Raw genomic sequence first — 16,893 nt, forward strand, 5'->3', positions numbered from 1 at the left:
TACTAGTAGTAACGACGTACATATCTGTTTGTACCTTGTGTAGGTCAGTAGTACGGACTTGGTAAGGTACGACCGGAACCTGAGCTAGACAGGACAGGGCTACAATGATGCATAAAAGCACAGCATATTCTGAATGAATGAGTTTAGCGATAAGGATATCCAATGAGTCAGGCTGTGGCAGCTATCAAACTGGAAAGCATATCCTCAATTGTTTGTGTATCGGCTTTTATCATTTGAGGAGTGTGAGTGCCAGGTCATTGCTCTGTTGATTGGTCGTATCCACACAAGAAGTGCTCCGTACTCTGTGTATGGACTCCGGGCGTGCTCCGTACCTGCATAACCGCATGGTACGGTCAGGTAAGCAAGCACCTAACAAGCTAGCACCTCGGATCCCGCAAGACACAAGGTATGATAGTACTGAAATCAATAGAGAAGGCAGTATGGATTTTGGCACTTGTCTGTATTGTTATTTATAAGGAATCCGAAGGACCAGGCAATCACTAGTGTAGGAGTTGTGCTATAAATTGGTTACGAAGCATACCAGCTAAAATTTACGCGTACGTCGTACAACCCAAGAATCTAAACCTGACCTGCGTAACATTATCATACCGTGCAGTCATATGGCGCCATAATACAATATAACATACCTATAACTGATTAGCATTCCGCAGTGGCTTCTCTTATCAGCCAGTATGGAGTATCGACGGAGTTCCTGAACACTGGAGCCATGATTTGACCACACTAGTGGCCATCCTCAAAAATTCCTACCCAGATGAAGTAATATTTTAATTCTTTTAAGGTGTGGTGGTTACGAAAACACCAACGTAGATCACCATGAAGCTGTGGGGGTTGGAACCATCTACATAGGCTTTCTCTTCGCACATGGTACGAACCCGAGGCTGCTGGGCTTGGACTAGGGATAGGACGAAGTACTCCGTAGGCCGGGTGGTATCACCGGGTGCGGGGCTCGCAGCTTTGGAACATGAATGTAACAGAAATTAAGAGAAGTCCAACTTGGGTACGGACCCGTGCCTTCCGCCCGCAAAAGTCGGATTGATAGGATTGTGGCCTAGTCCTGAGGTGGACTAAAATCCCACTCCAATAAGACAATAAAAGGACAAGACAGAAAAGTTTTTCTTTTACTCATCCGCCTTATAAGAGCGACACATGCTGCAGATTTCTCCAGCTCTACTCTGGCGGACTAGCTTTCCTCGAGGCCCTAAATTATTTACCGGTTTGAAGGCCGACCTTAGCTCTGCGATCCAATTTCGGGGGTCCGTTCAATTACCCCAGATTCACAGACGTAGCATGGCGACTAGCATCAGGTCCCCTAGGGATCCCAATACCCTCAGCAACTACAACGATTGGATCTGTACCCATATCACCGCCAGATTTGACATCCTTTTCGACCAGAAAAAGCTCGTGGGCAGTGTCATCCACAAGCTCAAGTCAGCTACCGACGGCGACTCGCGGGAGATCATCTTGGACTCGAACCATGTGGCAATCGGCGGCGTCACCATCGATGGAAAGCCGTCCAACTGGGAGCTCCTTCCTCCGCTCGAACCTTACGGCTCTGCCCTGAAGATCCAGCTCGAACAAGGCGTGAAATTGAACGAAACGATCGATGTTGAGGTACCTATATAGCCGGAATACTAGGCCATGCTTCTCCTCGTTGTTGCTTGATCTAACATCCCGGACGATCAGATCTCTGTTCAGACCACCGAGAAGTGTACTGCACTTCAATGGCTGACTCCGGCCCAGACGTCCAACAAGAAGCATCCATACATGTGTAAGTGAGCTCGTCCCTCTTTCTCCACCCACATTGTTTGTGACCTACCTTCAAGCAGGACGGGTCCACGGAACATATTGGAGCGGCTGACAGAAGCTACCTTTAGTCTCTCAATGCCAGGCTATCCATGCGCGGTCCATCTTCCCCTGCCAAGATACGCCTGATATCAAGAGTACCATCGACTTCAATATCTCGTCCTCTCTTCCTGTGATTGCCAGTGGCTTGCCAGTCCGTGATGCACTAGGTGTGCAGTCAGCCGAGGGCAAATCCTTGTATCAGTTCCATCAACGCGTCCCGATTCCGAGCTATCTCTTTGCTCTGGCCAGTGGGTAAGCTTGTACACGTCTGTCCCTAATGCTTCACACTTGATACCTGACTCACCAATGATAGTGACATCTCGGAAGCTGCAATCGGACCCCGGAGCGTTGTGGCAACTAGCCCTGACAAGCTGCAGGAGTGCCAGTGGGAACTCGAAGCAGATACGGAGAAGTTTATCGGCGCGATTGAGGTCTGTGTGCCATCTAGTGCAATAGTTCTTTTTCTGACCCAGACTTAGAAAATTGTCTACCCTTACGCTTGGGGCGAGTACAATGTCCTGATTCTCCCACCAAGCTTTCCGTATGGAGGAATGGAGAATCCGATCTTCACCTTCGCCACGCCCAGTATTATCTCCAAGGTTCGATTCGAGAAGCTGCGTTGGGTAGGTAGATTTTGCCTGGTACTGACACATGCCGTTAGGACAGGGAAAATATCGACGTCATTGCCCATGAACTTGCACACAGCTGGAGCGGTAACCTCGTGACCAATGCATCGTGGGAGCATTTCTGGCTCAATGAAGGCTGGACTACCTATCTCGAAAGGCGGGTAAGTTTGTTGTTCCCGATCCTTCTCGCTGGCCGAGGCGAGTACTCCTTAGCACATGCTGATCATGCTCCAGATTCTAGCTGCTGTGTCAGTTCTATATAAGATTATTGCCGCTTGAACCAATTACTGATCAAATCACAGACATGGCGAGGCGTATCGGCATTTCTCTGCCATTATAGGTTGGAAAGCGCTCACAGACTCTGTGGAGCATTTCGGCCATGACCATGAGTTCACCAAATTAATTACGGATCTTAAGGGCAAGGACCCAGATGATGCGTTTTCAAGTATTCCTTACGAAAAAGGCTTCAACTTCTTGTTCCATCTGGAAACACTTGTCGGGAAGCAGAAGTTTGACCAGTTTATCCCTCATGTATGTTCTCGTGTCTCGCGAGCAAACTGCAGTTGCTGATTTGAATTGGCTTTATTAGTACTTTACCGTGTTCAAGGGGAAGTCGCTAGACTCCTACGAATTCAAATCCACTTTGCTGGATTTCTTCCGTTCCGATGCTGAAGCGTCTGAACTACTGGACTCTCTTGATTGGGACACGTGGTTCTATGCCCCCGGGTTGCCCCCTAAGCCCCAATTTGACACATCGCTTGTCGATGTTGTTTATGAGCTTTCTCATAAATGGAAGTCTCTTTCCGATACCTCCTTCAAGCCGCAGCCGAGCGACATTGAGGGATTGAGTGCAAACCAGATCGTGGTCTTCTTGGAACAGATACTCCTTCTTGAGAGGCCTCTTGCACCCGAATCGTCGAAGCTTATGGGTGAAATTTACGGACTCGCCAAGAGTGAAAATATAGAGGTCGCCAACTTGTACTTCCAAGTTGGTCTGAAGGCTGGCGACGAGAGTGTCGTCGGGCCGACAACGGAGCTATTAGGCAGAATTGGAAGGATGAAGTTTGTGAGACCTTTGTAAGCAGCTCCTATGACTGAAATGTTATTATACGGCACTAACGAGGCGATCTAGGTTCCGGAGCTTGCAGAAAGTCAACCGTCCAGTTGCAGTCGAAACTTTCGAAAAGTACAAGGATTTCTATCATCCTATATGCCGAGCCATGGTTGAGAAGGACCTCTTCGGAAAGAAGGACATATAACGATATTGGCAAGTTCTTCGGCTCCCCGACTCTTCGACTCGCGCGTTCCTGGGATGTGCTCGTCCGGGAAACTTGTTCATTCTGGGGTTAATTCATATTGGATATGACCCAACGGGCGGGGTCGTCTACGCTCATTAGCCATCGAAGTGGTAGTGAAGTATGCAAAAACGGCCATGCAAATATGTTGATGGCATCATAGTAATATGTTACACTGTAGACTGTAGGCAAGAGCGTATACGAAATAGCAGGCAGGCAAGAAAGCACTGATAATTAGCCGCTTAATTGTAGTATTACCGCTGGCTATTGACCATCTTGCGGTCGACTTCGGAATAGGAGAAAATCCCCGGTTTCCCACTCTTTTGGCGCTCTAATTGGAAGACCAAGTCGGCCTCATGTACTTGAGAGAGCTCGGAAAGCACTCTTCGCATATATGCGACGACCTGAGCTATCTTCGACCAGTCCAAGTCTTTACCGTCAGGTGCAGTGTGGCTCGCCTTCCACAGGTTTCTCCAGACGGCAGCTCCCAACACGGCATCTCCTTTAATGAGGCCTTCGTCGTAGGCAGCTAGAACACCGCGCCATTGAATGAAAAGATCCTTGAGGAATTTATTCCGAATGCCACGGCTCGCCAAGCCATGGAGTACATCCATGCGGTGTTCGGCATTATGTGAGAAATGATCAATCAGGTGCCGAGAGTAGGTTTGAAGGCTCTCGTGCGATGGCAACGCGCGCAATCGAACCGTCAATAGGTACATGTGCAAAAATGTCACCTGCGACCAAGTAGAAAAGGTAGGAACGAGGCCCAATTCTGCGGATGCGTTCGTCAGTCCCGCACTCGAGTAAAACCCCACCCACGAGATGATGATATCAAGGAACACAAACCTTCATACCACCATCCTTCGCCTACTCCCAAATCTTCTCCAGCGCTAGTCTTAGGAACTTGGGCGCCCTTCTGAGACAATTGAGGTATTTTGTAGTCTGCTTGGTTGGAGCATGCCTCAAAGAGCTTCTGGGTCATTCCGTAAGCAACATAGGTCTCAGCTGTAGTACCGGGGCGTGGTGCAATTGCTCGAGCCAGCTGCGAAGAATTGCGACGACTTTGTGCATGAAGAGCGAAGCTCGAGGCCACTGGTTGTTGCTGCTGACTAGCGCAGTGGCAAGGGACTGAAAACGCTGGAGGGCAAGTTGAAGGTAAGAGAAACCGGCTGGTTGCTTGCACCTAAGAACGGGTGTTCAGTCAGGCAAATTCCCTCCATTGTTCCTATCGGGATGTGAGGCCATACCTGGGGTCTCGGGCATTGAAAATTATAGAAAGCGCGGAGCGACAGATTCTTCGGGCCTGCGGAAGGCATCGTTATGAAATATGAAGCCTGTAGCTGCTACTTGCTTATGATTGATTTTGACGCTCGTCTGGATTCCACGGATCTTTCAAGAGTATCCTCGAGATAGATGATTTCTCGATATCTGGGCACAAGATTGTAGCTACTCCATACTCCGTACTCCGGAGAAGTCTAGAAGCCGGCGGGATCAACGCTGTTTGCACTGTTTGCACCCATCCATTCCGTGTTTGGAGTACGGAGTACATCACATGAAAATACGTACCTACCAATGCAGGGAGCATGTTAAGGTGAGAAGGTATCCGGGTATGAACATCATTTAGGTAAGAACAGTGGCTATCATTATGCAACGATCTGACCCAAGGCATTCACAGAAGGACAGACTATAAGGTTCTTTACTCCGTACGGCCTGATCCATTGGGTCGGGTATTGACACTACCAGTGTAGTGCCGTCATATTCAATTAAAGCGAATTGCCGAGACCCTGGGCGATCTTTTTCTTATCGAACCCGCTTCTCTGGTAGAGGCAATCGCGGCAAGGTCATGGCATGTGGTGACACATGGCGTGCGCTTTTCTATCTGGAACAGCGCTGGCATGAGCTGAGTTGAGTGGCATCGAAGCTCCTCGATGCACCGGAATAAGCAGTCCATGTCTATCGTTCTGACAGATAGAATGGTTGTCGCTCTCATCCCTTGGGTTGATCTCCCTACGTCTACCTGTAGGTGAAACGGTGTTGGGGTGACACTAAGGCCAGGGGTGGTGAGTAACCCCAAAATGGGCGTATTATTCCTTGAGTGTCACCCTCTCTAGACGTTTCTCGACAAGCGGAAGTATTTCCGAGAGTCTATTAGGATCTCTCATGACGGCAGGCACATCGTCTCGCGTTGTTGCTAAGGTCTTTCAACGGATCAGCTCTCTTGGCTTCCGAACTTCATTCGAGTACCTGGAACTGATGAATGCCAGCTTACCTGTCTTACTGCCTCATATTCAGATTCTCTGGATTGGTACTCTCTGATGATCTCCATTTCATCAAAGTCGACATAGATCCTTGTGTCCCGAAGCCGAAATAGAACGTTGTCTAGTCTCATGAAGAACCTCGCAAGTAGCAAAAGTCTGGATGGCATAACTCGAATCTTGCATGATAGCATAGTGATACCGTTATCAGCAAGTTCGTCCTCGTAAAGTATAACATCGTCATAAAACAGTATAGGGTCCGGTCGCTTCAGGAGTTCAATAGGAATGGGCTTTGTTGTTGCTACGAATGGCCGACTCCCAGGCTTGACTGTGCCCGTGTAGTCTGTGGTGTAAGACCAGTCAAAAGGTTTGACAATTTCTTTGATTCCTTCATGAGTCTTTTCCCTAACAGATAGTCAGTCGGCAACATGCGCAACAAAGTGCCCGGGATAGCAATCATGGATGGTTTAGTACCTGCTTTTCTGCCACTCTCTGGAGTATGCGACCTTCAGCATCGATGTTCCGGTTTTGTCCACGCGATCTAAGGCATCAAAGGCGTTGAAGGCCAATCCCCACCGACTCTGCTCATGTTCGATTGCCACGAAATTGTCGCCAAAGATCATCTCAGGAGGGGCGATTCCTAGTGCTTTCGTCATACCCTCGATTGGATCCGCTTTGAGTATCGGCAACTTCTGAGTGCTGATCTTGAATCCCTTGACCGTAACGGAGTTGGGCTTCTGAAAACTGGGCGCGGTGGCAGTACACGCCATACTTGCTGACGCCGCGTTGCTACGTGAAGTCATGCTATGATGCTGGATAGGTCAGAAGTAAAGATGAAGGGCCACCCAAATGAGACGTCAATATGGAGAGTATCGAAAGACCAGAAAGGGAGAGATGTCACTTGGTGGCTCTCCGACATGCATCGTCGCTAACCTCCATGCCCGCCCGACGATAGATAGATGCCATGCCCCGCGGTACCGGAGAAAGAAGCGGTCCGATCCGTTGCTGGGGTGATGGGTCTAGGAACCAAACCCGATAAACATCCGAGCGTTGCTGGACACCTTCCAGGTCTCTTCAACCTTATTAACCACCTCCTCCAGCTTCACTTTTAGACCATCAGTTCCTTTATAGACATTTCAGCCCCGAGGATGGCTTTGTAAAGGCACGATAGTCCGCTCAATAGTCCACCATTTATTGACACCCCCCCACATCGACAACACCCGTCGCCTACAATCTTCCCCTATGGCCTCCAAGACACTGGAAGCGCGCCTCGAGCGCCTCTCTGTCAAAGATGAAAACGACACCGGACATAATGGCAGTGGCTATCTAAAGCCAAAGGTACGAGCCCTAGAGTATGCCTTTAGCCGCAAGCTGGCCTGTTAATGCCATCCGTCAGAGCTCTCTATCAACAGCCATGTCCCATTCAGGTCTCGGAAATGGGGGGCAGTACAACGCCTCTAACCGGTCTAATCTGCTCAAGTTGGCTCTGCAAAACACAAATGAGAACAAAGTCAATGCGATGAACGTTGGTCCATCCCCAACCAAAAGCTCCCAGAATACTCTACCCAGCCGTAACCTGGATGAGAATGGGGAACAACGGCACCCAAATCCACTATATGACCAACCATCACCCAAAAAGCTACATCTTGGAATGTTTGAGATCGGGAAGCCTCTAGGCAAAGGGAAGTTTGGCAGAGTATACCTGGCCAAGGAACGGTCTTCTGGTTTTGTGTGCGCGCTCAAGGTCTTACATAAATCTGAACTGCAGCAAGGTGGAGTGCAGAAGCAAGTCCGCCGAGAGATTGAGATTCAGAGCAATCTCCGTCATCCGAATGTCCTCAGGCTCTATGGTCATTTCCACGACAGCAAACGGATCTTTTTGATTCTTGAATTTGCCGGCCGGGGGGAGTTGTACAAGCACCTTCGAAAGGAACATCGATTCCCTGAATGGAAGGCTGCTCAGTACATTGCTCAAATGGCTGCCGCCCTAAAATATCTTCACAAGAAGCATGTCATGCATCGTGACATCAAACCCGAGAATATCCTTGTTGGTATCCACGGCGAAATCAAAATTAGTGACTTTGGTTGGAGTGTACACGCACCGAATAACAGGAGGCAAACTATGTGCGGAACATTGGATTACTTGCCCCCCGAGATGCTCAAGCCGGGCTCACAGGACAACTACTACAGCGAGAAGGTGGATTTGTGGAGCTTGGGTGTATTGACCTATGAGTTCCTTGTTGGAGAAGCTCCTTTTGAAGACACCCCTGTTATGACCCAAAGGCGAATTGCAAGAGCGGATATGACAGTCCCCTCTTTCGTGAGCCCTGAGGCGAGGGATCTGATTAAAAGGGTATGTTGGGATCTGGCGTCCGAGATACAGCATTTACTAACATCTTGTAGCTCCTCGTTCTGGACCCAGAGAAGAGAATCTCTCTCGATGAAATCCAACGGCATCCTTGGATCCTGAAACACTGTGTTAAGGAAGAACGCACCATAAAGCGCAGTTCTGGTTCGTCCAAGGAACCCAAGGCATAACTTGTTTTCCATGCATTTCAGGCGCTTTGGTGTTTAAAGGTGCTCTTCAGCCATTCTCGGTCTTTCTTCCCCGGCTCTTTAGCAAGTGGCTCTTTCAACCTCCCTTTCTTTTGTGTGGAGTTCAACACGTCGGAGTTCCTTCTTATGGTCATCTTTCGGCTGCGGCGTTTGGTTCACTGGGTCTATCAATTGGTATATCTTTGCACGTGGCACATCGAATATAATACACTTTAGAGCTTGATACCGCAAGGCTGCAATGCTCTTAAAAGCCTGTAGTATCATCGGTATATCTCATCAAAAGGGCGGGTGTCTCTAAAACAGCTGTCCCATACTTCGTTTACAACTTTTTGCGCGTGGGCTTCATCTTTGCATCCCGGCCTTGCGCGCACGGACAATACAGCTCTTCTTCTGACGCATTCTTGGTGTTGTTGTGTAAACTTCCATTGGCCCCTTCGGAAGAACTCGCGTGCCCATCTACATTCCCCGCTAAGGGAGCTGGCTCGAATCTGACTTTGGGTCAGCCGATTTCTTGAGCGCTAACCGGTCATCGTAGGGGAAAGTTGATTACCTCGGTACAAGCTGCGTGCCGCAGATTGTTAGTCCAATCAACCTTGAATCTCAAATGATCATACGCATGGACCATTTCATGAGCCATGGTATCCTCTAGGTGTCCTTGGTCCTTCATTTCGTTCGCGCAAAGCAAGATTCCATAATCAGGATCGAACCCCCCGGCTTTTCGATTGGTACAGCGGCGACAATACATGTTATGGCTAGAAAGATCCCCCCCAAGTTGTCGAATGCTGTCGCTCATAAATCGGATTACTGGGCCTTATAGGTGGTTTTCTTAGCAATGATTCAGACTCAACGCCTAACCCCCAGCCCAAATAAATTCTAGTTAGAGAAGCAACTTACTGAATTGTAACAGATAGTCGCGCTGGTCCTCACAACGTTTACAATCTGCGGCCTCATTTCGAATGTCACGGGCAACACGAAATTGTTCTTTCCCTTCATCTGTCATTTTCCCTGATAGGATGGAGAAGATATTGCGCCATTGCGTCCAGGTATCGTCACCCGGTATAAAGCCGGTGTCTCGTTTGTCAGGTTGCGAACTGGTACTGGAGGACCCTGGGTTTGACATTTCGCCTGGAAATCAAGGGACAGGAAAGTCAGCACTGTGAACTGATCATAGAAGAACCGCTGCGGAAAGATTGCCTAGGCCAATTCCGCCGTCAGCTCTCCGCATTGGCGGTGAACCGTGGGTGGTGGCAGAAAGAAATTCCCCGGCATATCGCACACGTCTTGTGACGGCGGACGGTAGCCGCCATCGGGCAGTACACGGCCATAGATGCCCGATCATGCTCCATAGATTAGCGCAACCAGTCTGAGCCGATTGTGCCTGGGTGGTAGGCCAAATCTTGCAATCTGCTAGTAGCGCCTTGAAATAGGTGGTTCCGACTTCCGGGAGCTATATATTTGACCTGTTTAGAGCTCTTCGCAATGGCCTCTCAACGCCTCACCATTGTCATCAAACTAGGTACGGAGTACATCCAATTGGCCTGAACATTCATTCTGCTCTAGAGAGAAAGAAAAAAACCACTGATCTGAATTTGTGCTACAAATAGGGACGAGTTCCATAGTAGATGAGAACACACATGAGCCTATACTATCAATTCTTACCTTGATCGTCGAGACTGCTGCCAAGCTCCATCGTGACGGCCACAATGTCGTGCTCGTGTCATCCGGTGCTGTCGGTGTAGGTTTGCGAAGAATGGATGTTGAGGAGAGACCGAAATACCTCCCCCGTATACAGGTACCTTCTAGATAACGCTACCTATCGCTTGACTGTGGTGGCTAATTGGAGGACTTTAGGCCTTGGCTGCAGTCGGTCAGTGCAGACTGATGAGTCTTTGGGATGGCCTATTCTCGCATCTTCGCCTTCCAGTAGCACAGATACTACTGACCAGAAACGATATTGCGGATGTAAGCCTTCACTTCGGTTCCTTGAAGTGCATGTTGCGCCTGACCCGGCATAGAGGACACAATATATCAATGCCCAGAATACCTTCGCACAGTTATTTGACATGGGCGTGATTCCAATTGTCAATGAAAATGACACACTCGCTGTCTCGGTAGGTTTTCAGAGCCTGGGTCGTTATCCTCAAAATATACCAGGCTTACTCCGTACAAGGAAATCAAATTCGGCGACAACGACACACTGTCGGCAATAACCGCCGCCATGGTGAAAGCCAACTACCTGTTCTTGATGACGGATGTCGACTGTCTGTATACTGCCAATCCTCGTAACAACCCCGATGCGCAGCCCATTGAGGTCGTCACGGATATATCATCTTTGGAAGCCGATGTCTCGTCGGCCGGCTCCTCCTTAGGGACAGGTGGAATGAGTACCAAAATTGTGGCTGCAAAGTTGGGAACCAGTGCTGGAGTGACCACAATCATCACCAAAAGCTCAAAGCCGGGAAATGTCCACGAAATTGTCAAATACCTTCAGCAAGCTCAACAAGAAACTTTAGCTGACCCGACGACCGAAAATAACGACCACTCGTCAATCTTGCATACACCGCCTCCGCTACATACACGGTTCATTCCGTCGGAAACACCAATCCAGTCTCGATCGTTCTGGCTCCTTCATGGCCTGAAACCCCGAGGTACTATTTATATCGATCATGGCGCCTACAGTGCTCTTCAAAAGAAGGCTGGCCTGCTTCCAGCAGGCGTTGTAGGGGTGGAAGGCCATTTTGGCCAACAGGAAGCGGTGCGTCTGGTTGTCGTTGAAAAAATCTCACCGGATTCTCTGAATGGGGAATTTCTTCATCACGGCCAGGAGCCGAGGGAAGTCGGACGTGCCCTAGTGAATTACAGCAGCAGTGAAATTATTCGCATCAAGGGCCACAGAAGCACGCAGATCCAATCATTGCTTGGTTACGCAGACAGTGAATATGTCGCTCTTCGAGAGAACATCTCTTTCATACGAAATGATGAAAGTCCACGTCATTGAACGATACCTGAGCGCTTACGGGGAATTGCGGCTCTTTGGGTCGACAGGTACCATTGATGTAAGCCCCAATAGCAGGGTCACCCCGTCGACATACTGATCCATCAAAGTAATGTCATTCGATATCTATTTGGTAGCTAAGCATATGTCTTTCCTTTTCCATTCAGCTATTTCGCCACTGCTGGACGAAAGAGGATGCGGAACGTTTAAAGAAACGGACGATAGCCTTGAGCAAACAAATGGAAAGAGGAACAAAACCAGACACAATAGAATTGGATAGGGTCTTGCTAAGTAGTTTTAGAATGTGCCATGCATGAATTGTGCTTCTAGTAAGTCAAAAGGGGGAAATAACAAACCAGGACCACTTTCGTTGAATATAGACACAGTACTGATGCAAACGAACATAAATCAAACATTTCATAAGTCCAGGTGCACACACATGCCCAACTCCCATTCCGTCAGCCTTTGAACGCCAGTTGCTGGCCATTATTACAGAATGTGATCAGTGAAAAAACAGGACATATGCCGATCGGAGAGGAAGAAGTCCTAAATCGATCAACGAGATGTTCCTGACTGTCTGGGGCCTTAGAAGTCCAAATCATTACACGACCTAATCCTTCCATCTTTCTAAAAACCGCTTCATTTGCATGTCTTGAGAACGCGGTGCAGGGGATGCCTTTTGTTGAAGAAACAGGAACAATTAGTTCGATATTGCATCAATATGGGGTAGAGGTAAGGAAGAGGAGATCGGTAGAAGCTACACTTACGGTGTTCTCGATGCTAACCACAGAGTATGTCTCAGAGGCAGAGAGTGTAACCTGAACGGTAGCTGCAGGTAGATAAGTCGTAGCGATGGTATACGGACTCGCTGAGAATTGGGGGGTTGGCGACCCCGCAGGAATCGTACTTCCAGGCTTCTTAGCCATGGGGGCGTATCTCGTAGGCCCTGTCTGCAACGGATATGGAATTGTATAGGACCCTACCATTTGCCTCTTCCGCAATTCCTCATGTTCTTCTCCCTCATTTGCAGAAGATCCAGGAGAGTGCAAGGCAGAATGGATTCCATGTATGATGAGTGGTGAGAACGAGCCGGTCATGTTCGTGAGCGTGAAGCGATCTGAGTAGTTAACGACCGAGGCTTCAGGGCCAGAAGCGACCATCCTCAGAAAGCTGCATAAGGCGTAACTGTTAGCAAGGGACGAGACCTTGCAGTTCCACGGAGCCTGTTGTATGTTCTGGGAGCTAAGTATTGGCCTTACTATGCGTTCTCATCATTGCCACCAACGTCCGGATCAATCCTCAACGAAACCGAATTACCCCTAGAGAAAGCGGCGTTTTTGGCAAGAAGAGCCACATCCTCCTGTGTCGTAGCCGGGATACTTAGTATGACTTTGATGAACAAGCGGCATTAACAGGGTACCTACGTAGGATTCCGGTGTGTCTCCGCCTGCACAAAGATAGAGGTCGTATTGTACAAGTTCAGTCATCCGAGGTAATGCGCCAGAGTCCCTCCAGTGAACAGTAATGACATCGCCAGCTCTAATGACCGTGCCGGTTGTTGGGTTGATAAACTCCACATCCGCAAAAGCAGTCGAGAGGAACGATAGTACAAACGCTAATGTGCGTGCAAGCTTCATCTTGCAGGAAGTAGTACCAGCGCGACATAAAACGAATATAGAAAAATGGTTAGTATAGCCAACAAAGGGCCGTAGCAGAAGCGAAGGGAGATGGCCGAAAAATGGAATGAATGGCAAGAGACTGTTGACGCCCTCCCGTCACCCCCTGCAATGCAACGGCATGCTTGGAACCTGGCCGTGGCACGGAAGTATATACATAGTAGTACCTGGGTTACCCAATCGGGAGCGGAGGCGCACGTGCCTTGGCTCAGGCAGTCAGGCAGTCAGGCAAGCACACCCCGTCTACTCCGTATGCCGTAGTACTTAGTAGTATCTAGTCGAGGCCCGCCCGTCCGAAGGTGGCATGATCCGCCTGGCCCACCGGTCGGTTCGCGGTCACCGCTGCAATAATCAACAACCAACAAAGACACCTTTCGAATGTCAGCAGCCAGCTCGGCTTCGGAAGGAGGTGCACCACATATACCAAGTCTATTGACTTTCTGATTCAGACGGTGATTCCAGCCAGCTTGGGCGACAAGAAACACAAGACGTTCGGCGGCCACGGATTGGTATCCCTATGAATACTGTTGTTGCTCTTTCTCCTCATGAATTACACTATACCTCTTACCATTCCTCGGTTAAGTGAATACCCTTCATACCAGTCTTATCTATAGATTGATTTAACATCTACGGATTCACGTGAGCATTCGGAGAAGATGCATTCTCACGGGGATTGGACGTCTGTTGAGGGAATAGCCACTAGCTTGCTTGACGGCAACCCCATTGCGATTGCTGTCACGCTCTTCATTGCTTTTGGCCTCCCTGTCCTTCTGCATTTGATCTTCTACCAGACAGTTGCATCTCCGCCCTCCAGCAATTTCTTACTCCTAGGCCCCAGTGGGGCCGGCAAGACCGCGCTTTTAACCCTGGTATGTCCATCTCTTCGTCTCTCCCAATACATCTCTTTGGTGTTTCTTTGTGGTCGTTCGCTTGTTATAACCGCTACTGATCATCTGATTTACCTTTCTTTGTCTGCAATAGCTGGAGACTAAGTCGTCGCATCTTGCCCGGAAAGACTCTCGGCTTACACATACGTCGCAAACGTCTACTGTAGCTACTATCAGTCTTCCCGCGTCGGTCCCCACGGCTTCGAACCGTTACCGCTCTGTCAATGACACTTCCCTGAAGGATGTATCCAAGAACCCAGTCAAGTACCGCCTGAGAGATACCCCCGGGCATGGAAAACTACGAGGATCACAGGGACTTGCAACGCTGTTATCAATGTCGGCATCCAAAGATGTGAAATCTAAGTTGCGCGGCGTCCTGTTCATGGCCGATACTGCTGCTCTTTCGGAGGCCGAGGCGCTGCGAGACACAGCTTCTTATCTTTATGATGTGCTCTTGATCCTTCAGAAAAGAGCTCTTAGGAAGGGCAAATCTTCAATGAAAGCAGCCTCGGAGATTCCTGTTCTTGTCATGGCCAACAAGCAAGATCTCTTCACAGCTTTGCCACCAGGTTCAGTGCATGAAAAGTTGGAGGCTGAGATTGACAGAATTCGCAAGTCCAGGAGCAAAGGTCTCATGGACGCTAGCGTTGACACTGGGGCTCATGAGGACGAGGATGATATTCTAGGCAGCACCGACGCGCGCGTTAAGTTCACCTTTGCAAGCTTGGAAGATGAGATTGGAGTGACTGTTGACGTTGTCGGTGGCGCCGTCATAAGTGATGAGGAGGGCAATCTTGGTGCCGGTGTCAAGAAGTGGGAGGAATGGATCGGCCAATGTCTGTGAACGATGGCCCTACACACCAGCCGGACTATTGGCAGTGCGATAGGCCATGTCCTGAATTGAAATGAATACATAAAATTCTTGGATATACAATTTCTAATGATTCGAGGCCGTCCACATTTCCCCCGTGCGAAACGGTTATCCTAAGCAGGAATGGAAAGCTTCGGACCGTGAACGTAACGAATCCTTAGTCAACTATGACTTGATCATGGTGTGAAAACAGCGAATACATCTGCAGGGGCTGCTCTCATGCTTTTGGTTGTCTGTTGGGATCTAAGTGCTCTGTCACCTTGACGCCTACCCATCCCTCTACGCAATCAGCGGAGTGTGGCCTGAGTAAACCATACAAGCTATGGATCAAAGCATGGGGCGATGGGAAGCGATGCAGAGGAGAGAATAGAAGCCACGTACCCAAAGCTTACGGGCAAGCAACAGATCATCAGCAACTTCCGTGGCTGCGCATGGCTTGACAATAGGGATGTGGTGTTGACATCGATTGCCGACGGCCGGTATCTTGTCACTTGCAGCCAAAATACATGGCGGTCGCGGCGCTGTCCTGAGTGCTTTGCCTACGGATGGAGATAGTGTGAAATATCGAAAACCCGCTCCCAAAACCCTCCAACATACTCATTCCAGGCTTTCCATTGCTCTGTGACAATGATTTCCGGATATAAGACATTCACCTTAATATTGTCAACCCCGGGGTCATCTTGCTGGAGACGACATCAGATCTCTTTTGCGGGAGGATATTCCCCATTTTAGAATGGTTATAACGCTATATACCGCTGATATTAGGTGAGTGTGACTTCGGACGAGTGAGCGTGTTGAGTTGATCTAGATCTAGTTCAAGGCATAATCAATTAAGAGAGGAACAAGTCACGACAATCCAGGCATGTGTTTAAAAATGGGCAGAAAAAGTGTGACCGGAACCTGATGGCCAACGCAGTTGCCACAAATAACATTTCCACATTCCAGGGCGACCACCCGTACTTGGACTCAATACCAAGGCCCGGAGACAAGATCTAATCAATGGCTGATGCCTACAGCAAGCAGGGCTACCTGAGATGAGTGGGGAATGAATGTTATACTACCATTGCAGACGAGTATATTTAGTCTCTCAGCCACGCGCTTGACCTAATCGGCAGCGTCTTTCACAGCGAAGATATTTGCCAAGTTGCATTGGAGCAACACGACCCTCTTGTCTTTTTGGCCCAGGGAGATATGACGACGCTGCCATTACTCTTTTGCTGCTAGGAATTTGTTGTTGTTCCTAGCAATTACGATAATGAGTTGTGTATGTTGTACATGAGGAGCCGAGTGGTGACATCTGGATTTACTTAATATATATCCTGTTTCAGAATCCACATGTGATGTTGTGATATCGCGATTCTCGTCATATGCTGGGCCATCGCTATAGAAAAGGTGGGGAAGTTCTTGCCTGTCCTAATGCTTTCTTGACTTTCCTGTTGACTGCCATGTTAGCAAGAATGTCTGTAAATCTCATACTATGCCGTCTCTGATCCTTGTAAGCTACTCCCGCTACTTGATGGGAGATTAGAGTCCCGATGGGAGATGTACCAGAGCCACCTTCTCGTCCAACGGCGGTATGTCTCGCAACGGGTAAAATTCTCTGTAGGTGAATACGCCCGGTATTCTGGCTGCGTAAAAGTATGCAAGAAAGACGGATTCTTGTACATGATTGAGTCTTCGCGGATGCCGAAATCAAGGCTGGCGATTTGACTTGCAGAACAGCGTCCCCCAGACGTCACCACGACCCTCAGCTACATACGTCATACCAGAAGATGTCCCAAGATATAAAGTGTCTAATTCCTCGTTGATCGGGAGTACCTGAATTGATCATCATTGAATTCCTACCACCTAGCAAATTGCAACATT

General features: G+C 48.9%; 8 protein-coding genes across 8 annotated transcripts; 4 read left to right on the forward strand and 4 right to left on the reverse strand.

Annotated features, from left to right (window-relative positions):
• Positions 1-1,021: 1,021 nt before the first annotated feature.
• Positions 1,022-3,950, forward strand: BO80DRAFT_420516 (bifunctional aminopeptidase/epoxide hydrolase). The gene is made up of 10 exons (XM_025718386.1): positions 1,022-1,632; positions 1,705-1,789; positions 1,896-2,118; positions 2,180-2,297; positions 2,346-2,465; positions 2,528-2,653; positions 2,727-2,740; positions 2,795-3,023; positions 3,082-3,569; positions 3,625-3,950. Exons 1-10 carry the CDS (start codon positions 1,309-1,311, stop codon positions 3,749-3,751), a joined length of 1,854 nt encoding a protein of 617 aa, XP_025580555.1. The 5' UTR covers positions 1,022-1,308; the 3' UTR covers positions 3,752-3,950.
• On the reverse strand, positions 3,841-5,221 carry BO80DRAFT_489747 (uncharacterized protein). The gene is made up of 3 exons (XM_025723607.1): positions 5,035-5,221; positions 4,634-4,970; positions 3,841-4,559 (listed from the first exon to the last, which is right to left on the reverse strand). Exons 1-3 carry the CDS (start codon positions 5,101-5,103, stop codon positions 4,042-4,044), a joined length of 924 nt encoding a protein of 307 aa, XP_025580556.1. The 5' UTR covers positions 5,104-5,221; the 3' UTR covers positions 3,841-4,041.
• Positions 5,222-5,871: 650 nt separating this feature from the next.
• Positions 5,872-6,812, reverse strand: BO80DRAFT_343753 (TIP41 family protein; the record flags this gene model as incomplete). Its single annotated transcript, XM_025715244.1, has 3 exons — positions 5,872-5,985; positions 6,057-6,447; positions 6,517-6,812. The coding sequence occupies 3 exons, from the start codon at positions 6,810-6,812 to the stop codon at positions 5,872-5,874; spliced, it is 801 nt and encodes a 266-aa protein (XP_025580557.1).
• A 302-nt stretch (positions 6,813-7,114) lies between these two features.
• BO80DRAFT_370809 (aurora family serine/threonine-protein kinase) lies at positions 7,115-8,822 on the forward strand. The gene is made up of 3 exons (XM_025716467.1): positions 7,115-7,380; positions 7,439-8,395; positions 8,446-8,822. The coding sequence occupies exons 1-3, from the start codon at positions 7,285-7,287 to the stop codon at positions 8,578-8,580; spliced, it is 1,188 nt and encodes a 395-aa protein (XP_025580558.1). The 5' UTR covers positions 7,115-7,284; the 3' UTR covers positions 8,581-8,822.
• Positions 8,823-8,858: 36 nt separating this feature from the next.
• Positions 8,859-9,718, reverse strand: BO80DRAFT_450971 (mitochondrial inner membrane protease ATP23; the record flags this gene model as incomplete). Its single annotated transcript, XM_025721850.1, has 3 exons — positions 8,859-9,086; positions 9,149-9,408; positions 9,493-9,718. The coding sequence occupies 3 exons, from the start codon at positions 9,716-9,718 to the stop codon at positions 8,859-8,861; spliced, it is 714 nt and encodes a 237-aa protein (XP_025580559.1).
• A 184-nt stretch (positions 9,719-9,902) lies between these two features.
• Positions 9,903-11,984, forward strand: BO80DRAFT_420520 (glutamate 5-kinase). Its single transcript, XM_025718387.1, has 5 exons — positions 9,903-10,114; positions 10,203-10,390; positions 10,450-10,560; positions 10,614-10,709; positions 10,769-11,984. Exons 1-5 carry the CDS (start codon positions 10,078-10,080, stop codon positions 11,594-11,596), a joined length of 1,260 nt encoding a protein of 419 aa, XP_025580560.1. The 5' UTR covers positions 9,903-10,077; the 3' UTR covers positions 11,597-11,984.
• BO80DRAFT_420521 (putative beta-1,6-glucan biosynthesis protein (Knh1)) lies at positions 11,705-13,442 on the reverse strand. The gene is made up of 4 exons (XM_025718388.1): positions 13,018-13,442; positions 12,853-12,953; positions 12,361-12,763; positions 11,705-12,269 (listed from the first exon to the last, which is right to left on the reverse strand). Exons 1-4 carry the CDS (start codon positions 13,228-13,230, stop codon positions 12,204-12,206), a joined length of 783 nt encoding a protein of 260 aa, XP_025580561.1. The 5' UTR covers positions 13,231-13,442; the 3' UTR covers positions 11,705-12,203.
• Positions 13,443-13,815: 373 nt separating this feature from the next.
• On the forward strand, positions 13,816-15,185 carry BO80DRAFT_4241 (signal recognition particle receptor subunit beta). Its single transcript, XM_025719194.1, has 2 exons — positions 13,816-14,138; positions 14,251-15,185. Exons 1-2 carry the CDS (start codon positions 13,926-13,928, stop codon positions 14,998-15,000), a joined length of 963 nt encoding a protein of 320 aa, XP_025580562.1. The 5' UTR covers positions 13,816-13,925; the 3' UTR covers positions 15,001-15,185.
• Positions 15,186-16,893: the final 1,708 nt, after the last annotated feature.

This window comes from Aspergillus ibericus (genome assembly GCF_003184845.1).
Source record: "Aspergillus ibericus CBS 121593 unplaced genomic scaffold BO80scaffold_1, whole genome shotgun sequence".
NCBI classification, from domain to species: domain Eukaryota; kingdom Fungi; phylum Ascomycota; class Eurotiomycetes; order Eurotiales; family Aspergillaceae; genus Aspergillus; species Aspergillus ibericus.